General features: G+C 44.2%; 2 protein-coding genes across 8 annotated transcripts in view; one reads left to right on the top strand and one right to left on the bottom strand.

Moving 5' to 3' along the window:
* CHMP7 (charged multivesicular body protein 7) overlaps positions 1 to 2,334 on the bottom strand; it is a 10,629-nt gene extending 8,295 nt beyond the window's left edge. The window contains exons 1-2 of one of the 3 annotated variants that reach the window (XM_025046678.1): positions 1,945 to 2,334; positions 4 to 73 (exon numbers count right to left, since the gene is read on the bottom strand). In XM_025046678.1, coding sequence (XP_024902446.1) covers positions 4 to 73; positions 1,945 to 2,243 — 369 coding nt within the window. In that variant the 5' untranslated portion in view covers positions 2,244 to 2,334. Of the gene's footprint in view, positions 1 to 3; positions 74 to 1,761; positions 1,876 to 1,944 lie in introns of those variants that run through there. The other 2 variants (XM_025046679.1, XM_025046680.1) reach the window with 2 other exon arrangements.
* Positions 2,335 to 2,444: 110 nt separating this feature from the next.
* LOC102879083 (tumor necrosis factor receptor superfamily member 10A-like) overlaps positions 2,445 to 7,806 on the top strand; it is a 41,429-nt gene continuing 36,067 nt past the window's right edge. For all 5 annotated transcript variants that reach the window (XR_001516864.2, XR_003046245.1, XR_001516866.2 and 2 more), the window contains exons 1-2: positions 2,445 to 2,829; positions 4,742 to 4,984. The gene's annotated coding sequence lies outside the window, so the exon portion shown is untranslated. The remainder of the gene's footprint in view (positions 2,830 to 4,741; positions 4,985 to 7,806) is intronic.

Below are 7,806 nucleotides of genomic sequence, written 5' to 3'. Positions count from 1 at the left end.
TCCAACCCCCCAGGAGATCCAGCTGCTGTCTACACTGGCCATGAAGTCTGACTCCCGCTGCAGCTCTCCACGACTGCAAAGAAAGTAAAGGGCACACAGTTGGCTTAATACGATGTCTCATTCAAGTCCCCCCATCCCCCTTACCTCAAAAGAGGTTCTGATCATCGGCGTAAACACCACTTATTAGGCACCTACTTTGTGCCAGCAACTATGAGCGGCACTATCTATGCTCCAGCTCTAAGCCTCACAACTTTGCAAGATAGATGTGTTATTGGCATTTTAGCTAATGAGAAAACTGAGAGACCGAGAAGGCGAAAGAGGCCAAATCTAAACACTAATTTGGCTCCAAAACACAAGCTCTCCACTACTACTACAATGGAGGGTGCAGGGCCTATGAAGAGGCTTCCTTTTACAAATGGAGCTCAAAACGAAAAAAAGGAAATAACAATAATGGATCACTCTCAAGTGCAAGCCATAAGGAAGAATACAAAGAATTCAAAGAAAGGGTTTTCTGCTATTCCCAAGCTAGGGTGGAAAGAAGGCACAGGCATTTCATGGTACTGGCAGTAAGTGGCTACATTTACTGTTCGCCCTGGGCTAGTCACCATGCTAAGGGCTATGCAAGGAATGTCTCTTCAAATCCTCACAATAAACCTAGGTACAGTTATCATCACCATTTTCGAACTGGTCAAACTGAAGCTAAAAGAGGGCACATGGTTACAGAATTTACCAAGTAGCAGAGCCAGGATTTGAGCCCAGGCCACTTGGCCCTCAAGCAAAGCTGTCCCTCACTGACCTCTTCAGCTACTGTCTGAAAACTTTGTCCATAGTACACTTGCTCAAAAAAGAGAAGTTTCAGAAATGGCTTGTCCCATCAATGTCAACCATTGGAAAGGTACCAGAGACAAGGAAGACTTTCTAATCAGAAAGAGCAACAAGCTAAAACAAATGTATCAAAGTGGACTTTCTCTTTCATTCGCTGAGGGAGGCACTAGGCTAGCTAGGCTGCTTTCGGTATGATATATACAATGCGAAGTGCAAATGATTTAGAATCAGAAGACCAGGGTCCAGTCCTGGCATTACCTCTAACTAGCTGTGTAACTCCAAGTAGGTCACTTGATCTCTCTGAGGCTGTTCCCTCTTCTGTCTGTTGTGGATAACTCTACATCTTGCTCACAGGACTACTGAGGATCAGATGAAATGGTGTATGCAAACTATCTGCACACTGCGCAGTGCTGTACATCCATTAGATATCTATGCTTCAGGTACTCCAAAACAGTGCACATGTAACACAGGTTACATGTGCCTTCTCGGGGCACCAAGTTACTCAGTAAAGCCCTCACCCTGCTTCATAACCTTCTCGGGGCACCAAGTTAACTCAGTAAAGCCCTCACCCTCCTTCATAACCTCTGTTCCAAACAACCTGTGCCAAGGACAAGCCAAGATAGGCCCGGCACACGACCTCTGCTGGGGGATGTTGGCAGGATCCCTACGATTTGGCCTCTTCCCAGCTCTGACTTTCCTTAGTTCAATAAATCTTATCTTATAGACCTTCTATTCCGGGGTAATTCAAATTTAGACGGCCTAACTTAATAACTACATAATGGGATTCCACAAGTACCTCTACTAGGTCTAAACAAATCACTGTCCAGGCAAATCACTGTTACCTTTACTAAGCTGTCTTCGCCCCTTACCATGTGGATCTCATCTAATCCGACTACCTTGCCCCCACCCCCGCCCCCGCGCCCATTCTCCACATACCCAGTGTCCCTCTCCCTCCGAACACTCCTACCCCAGCCTTCTTCTTGTCTTCCTTCTTTTTCCCCTACTGAACAGAGGCGCTCTGGGCCAGACCCTAGGCCGGGCGCTGGGCGCTGTCAGAGAACCCGCCAAGCCCCTGCCCTCAGGGAGCCGCCCCCGCTCCGGGTCCGGACCCGCCCTCACCGCAGCAGATCCTGCAGCACCGTGGCCAGCCCCAGCGGGACGCTGCCCTTGCGCTGAAAGGCCTCCTGCAAGTCCCGCAGACGCAGGCGCACCACCCCCTGGCGGCGGCTGTGGCTCAGCACCAGCGGCGCCCAGAAGCCCATCTTGCTGTCCCAGTCGGTGCTGTTCACCTCGCGACTCCTTTTGAAGGCAGAGAACAGGAAGGACATGCGCTCCTCATCCTCCTCCCACTCGGGGGGCAGAAGACCTGCCGGGTCTCCCCCGGCAGGGGCCTCGGCCTCCCGCTCTGGGGACCACATCGGAACCCCAGCCCTGCCAAGGGACCGAACACAAGCCTGGCCGTGGTCCCCTTCCGCCCAGGTTCCCTCCCGGCTTCCGTTCTTTGACCACCGCCTCCTTGTCATTACGTCACCGCGGCCCCCAGCGTGAAATAAGTCCCGCGCATCCTCACGCCGCATGCGTCGCCTTGTTCTTCCTGCGCCAGGAGGCGCGATGATAACCCTATTTTCAGAGAGCATTAGAGCGCTTGCGCCAAACCTCCTTCCGCAGTCTTTGTGCGGCGAAGAAGGGCCTCGCGCGTGCGCGGCGCGTGGGTACAGGTGGCGGCCCCCTCCGGAATCTTAGTTTGGGGAAGCGTTGTAGAGAGGCGAATGGTTATGCATCTAAGTCGTCGTTTCAGGTCGTGGGAATGCAGTCCCGCTAAGGGGCGCCAGAGGCGGTGGGATCGCCCGCGTGGATTACCTTTTCCCGCTCATCGACCAGCCAGCCGTTCCTACTTCAGAAATTTAAACTTCTGAGATAGCTTCCTTCTACGATAATGTCAGCGGATAAACAGAGATGTCGGTCGCTCAAGCTCTGTGACAGTATATACACTGAGTTTGAAAGGTATATAAGCTCCTACCACTCTTGCTCCCCACCTTCTACCCTGGAATGTCCCTCTGTTTCCTTCTCAGTATCAATATCCCTAAGGGTGGAGCTCAGTTCCAATCACTCGTAAAACCTTCTCCTACTGTCCTAACTCATTGTTGATCTCTTTCCTGGACTGCACAGTCTAGCATTTACTATTTTGTGTCCTTTTCCCTCGTTCCCCACGGGCAGGTGCAATGGCTTAAATATCTTGCTATGACATATAGTGGTGCTGAAGAAATATTTCATAAGCTGAAAAGTGCCTAACTTGACTCAGGCCCTTCTAGATATCTTAGAATCTGGTTTGAATGAGAGCTCATATGTATGAGATTCTTGTTTTAAAAATCTTCTGAGCGATGAACATGTCCAGTGTTTTAAGAATAAATTGGTTTTCTTTTTAATTGAACCATTTAAAAGGTGAAAGGAATTTCTTTAATGGAACCAGCTAACACCAGAGTTGAATATGAATCTGGCCTCTGCCACTCACTGGCTGTGTGAACCTTAGTTAATTTCCTAACTTTTCTGAGCTTCTGTAAAGTAATACTTCCTAAAGAGTCATTTGAAGGAAATCTTACGATGTATGTAAAGTATAGAAGGTGTTAATATAGTACGGCACATAGAGTAGGTGTTATCACTGAGTGGCAGCATGTTTAGAAGTGGAAGCTCAGTGTAAGGGAGAATTTTAACAAGAATTTTGAAGGAGGAGAAGGAATATGATTGGTTTTATATGAAAGAACATGTCAATTGATGTTAATGTGCTGTGTTATAGTCCAACAAGCACTTTCACAGCCAACATCTCAGTTAATTCTTATAACAAATGGCAGAGATTCTCTCCTTGACCACACTCTCGACCAACTCTTCTGAGTCCTCCTCTTGACTAAGCCTGTCAACCTTGGCGTATAAAAGACTTGAACAAACACTAACATAGTTTCTCAAGGCCTCATCCCTAGGCTGATTCTAGCACCCCTTTAATTGCCTGCCTGAGAAAACCCAAGGTTGTCAAAAAACATTGACTCTGGTTCCAGGCAACATCTGAAGATAGGGCCCCTGCCTCCCAGCACCTGTGGGAGGGGAGGAGGCTAACTTAAGTAAATACCAGTTAGCAAACCCAGATGAGTTTCACACGAACCAAACCCCTCTTCCCGCTTTTTGTAATTTTTCAGTGCTCTTCCTCTGTTGAGACCCCCTCAACCTCTTCTCTATTCCCTTATTCTCCCTTTAAAAAGTCCAGTTTCCTCTGTACAAATGGAGGTTGAGTTCAGTTCACCCTGGACTCTCTTCTCTGTTATAGTAATATACTACTGATTAAAATCTGTCTTTACCTCTTTAACTAGTGTCTGGCTTTATAAACAAAAATAAATCTTTGCCACAACCCTGCGAGACATTTTGATACTTTCTTCATTTTGCAGAGGAGAAAGTTGAACCACAACTCTTTTAAGTATGGTAGAGAACATTCCAGAAAAGAATAGTATGTAACTTGAGCAAGGAAGTCGTACCCTGAGAAGCACACTTCTGCCATGCCATCATGCCCAATAAAAGGGCGGGTTGGTTTGTGTCATGAGAGAGCAGGCTATTTTCTCACCTGGGTCTCTAAGTCTAAGTCAAAACAGTCCTAGTGCTCCTAAGCATTTTCAGGAGAGCAAAATTATGTACCTGCGGCTACCTGCACCTGAAAGTGCCATTGGGTTCCTGACACCTCTAGAGGGAGGGTTTCCTGCTTTCACCTTTCGGAGATTGGAAGATCTACTGGGCATAGTGGAGAATGGGAAGAAAAGCTCTGCTGATCCTGAGAGGGGCGGCGGAGTCTATGGCAAGCTCTTTCTCACCTCAGGGTTCCCACCTGCTGCATTCTTCCTCTACTCTGCATAACTGGCTCTTTTTCATCCTTTAGGCCACAACTTAAAAGTCACTTCCTCGGAAAGGCCTTGTCTGAACACCCCATCTAACATAGCACCCTCGGCATTTTATAATGGATGGATCAGTTGACAACGCCTGCTGATTAATCTTAACATCACAAAAAGAAAGACAACCAGACATTACATGGCCCTGAAGTAATGTGATAAGTAAGACACAAAACCACCTATGAAGTATTTTTGTCAAAAAATCGGACCTGAATCTGAACAAGCCACTAGATGTAAGTACTAGTTTTTAGGGGTAATCAATCAATCAATCAATCAGAAGATGGATGAATATGTTAAGTGAAACCTAAGGTTGCAATCAGCAAAATTCAGAGTGGGGAATTCTACTAGAAAATGATCTTGTTTCCTCAATAAATAATGGCAGTGAAGATACTTTTAATGTATAGCATTACTAGGTCTGATTTGGATCTAATTTGCACAATCAAATTCATCTATAATAATTAGATACTTTCAATATTGCTAGAAATTTTATGATATTAGCAAATTGTTGAATGCAGCAATATGGTGATTATGTTTTATTAAAAGTATATTTCGAAGATACATCTAAAGTATTCATAAAACTGTATGGTATTTGTGGCAAGAAGTTGGTGGGGGACAGTAGGGAAGTATCAGTGAGTATAAATTTTGTAATCTGTACCCAGAACATAGCCTCTCACTTAGATATTCAGGTTTTTTTAACGAATAAATAAATGATCTAGAACTGCATTCTGGTTTTATCTCAGTGTTAAATAGTTGCATGACCTCAGGCAGGCAGATTTCCTCTCAGATTCCTCCTCTGTGAAATAAGAGGTTTCCACACTATGATCTTGAGGTTTTGTCCTAGCACCCACTTTCCAGTTCTAATGTAAAATCTACTGTAGATGTGTGAGTGATTGCAGAAGCTCTTTAGTTCTGGAGAACTAGAGTCTGAAGAACAAAATGTCACTTAAACATCACCACATCGTGGCAGTATTTACTTCCTGATGCCCGATATGTTTTTTGATCAGAAACCTAAGCGGCCTCACTCCAGCCATAATGCACAAACATTGCAGAGGCTTCGAACACTGCAATACCTCTGTAATGCTGCACAATGCTCCATGTCATGTCTCCTGCTTATTAGAGACATCTCATCATTTTTATAGAAATACTCCTGCCCTGTTACTTTATCCAGTTATTTCAAGTTCTTATCTCTGGGATTCACAGCCCTTAGGACTTGGTGAAAAGAGGAATGAAACAAACAAACAAAAAACATTATTCACAGTCTGTGAGATTTATAGGGGAAGAAGCCAGGCTTGTTAATATTTTGTTCAGGTACTACTTATGTTCTGGAAGCCTTTCCTGATTTCTTTCCTCTTCCTTCTCCAGGCTGAATTGGGTGTCCCTTCTTACCTTTCTATAACATGGTATACGTCGCTATCATTTTATGTGCCACATTATTTTCTAAGTTCCCATTTATGTGCCTGTCTTTCTGAATAGCTTAAGTGACTTGCTGGCAGGAACAATGTTCTTAATTTTGTTTCTAGCACAGTGCCTGACATATCCTAAGGACTCAGTTTGTTACATGAATAAATGAATGAATTTAATTAAACCGTGAGTAAAGAAGCAATTCTATCCAGGCCTATCCTTTTCATAAGAACGTTTATCCAAATATAATGTACTAATACAATAGCTGAATCTTTTATTTATTCAAATGACTTATTTGTTTCTTAGCTCTCTTGAGCTGAAATGTCTCTAAGCTGAATTGCCTACTGAGTGGTTAGAGCAAGCACACATGTGGAAAATCCCCTTCTCTCTTCAAAGTGTTTAAACCACAGGAAGCTGTTGCGTTCTATCCATTGATGACCATGTTTTTGTAGAATGCCTCAGTGATCATTTGTGAAATTGTCCAATTTCGCTCCTGAAGAATTTACCCCTTTTTAACCACACTGTCTTCTCTTCTACTCGCCCTTTTAAATTGCTCTATATTTTCAGTCCAGCATGTAAGTAGCTTGGAAGTTGTCACTTTGTCCTAACAACAAATAAAAAGCTGAGCAAACTGAAAATCAACAGCTCTGCTTAGATCGATCAGAGAATTGAGGTCAAAGGACAAATTGCTTCCACAAAAATTGGAGGACAGACAGGCAAATACAGAGAATCCACCTTGCTGGAGCAGGGAACTACAAGCGGAAACCTTGAGAACCAGTCCCAGAGTAGGGAATTTTACTGCAGCTGTTCTTCTACTGCTTTCTGAAGCACTCCTTTCTTAGCAGTCTGCTTCAAGACCTCAGCTATATGGGATTTCTGTCTTTCTTCTGCAGTTTTTAAATTCTGACTTTCCTCTAGTGAAAGATTCTTCTTTAGAGGAAAAAAGAGAAATTCTGGGATACATACTTTTCCTCGAAGGCTGAGAACTGGCTCAAAAGCCTGGCCCAGGCACACAATTCTTTAGTACTTTCACCTGGGCATCAGAAGTCATGGTGACCCAAAGAGACTGGCAGTGTGTTCTACGCAACCCGCTGGCAAGGAAAGCCCCCTGCTTTGTCTGTGTCCACCATGGTAGAAAACAAAATGCCCGAGCTAATATTAACCAATAATGCTGAACTTGGATAGTTCCTGGGGCTAAAGCTTCTCATCCAACGGTAGCAAAATGAATTAGTTTTATGAACCTCGAAGTTTTAAGTTATAATATTTGCTGCTGTATGTCATGAGAAATCCTATATCCTTCTTGATTTTTAAGGTCATGATTCTCGTAGACCCCAGGCTAATACCAAAAACAGGATTACAGATTCCCAACAGCCAGAAATTAAAATAAGAGGCAATGAAATGGCCTAACCATGGCAAAGCATTAGACACAGCACTAGACCTAATCATAGATCTGTAGAACAGCTTCCTCTTCCCCACACCTTACCACCACATTACTGACACCTATTTACACAGTTCCTGTCCTTACTAAAAGAAAGAGGAAAAAAACCCACACTTTTAAGAGATAGCAAGAATCAGAACCAGAGTCAGATACATCAGGAACATTGGAATTATCAGATGAGAAATTTAAAGTAACTGATGAATATAAAGGATCCTA

Source organism: Pteropus alecto, unplaced genomic scaffold (genome assembly GCF_000325575.1).
Source record: "Pteropus alecto unplaced genomic scaffold, ASM32557v1 scaffold394, whole genome shotgun sequence".
In the NCBI taxonomy this organism is placed as follows: domain Eukaryota; kingdom Metazoa; phylum Chordata; class Mammalia; order Chiroptera; family Pteropodidae; genus Pteropus; species Pteropus alecto.
The sequence above is the reverse complement of the archived record's forward strand: the minus strand, read 5'-3'. Positions and strand labels throughout refer to the sequence as shown.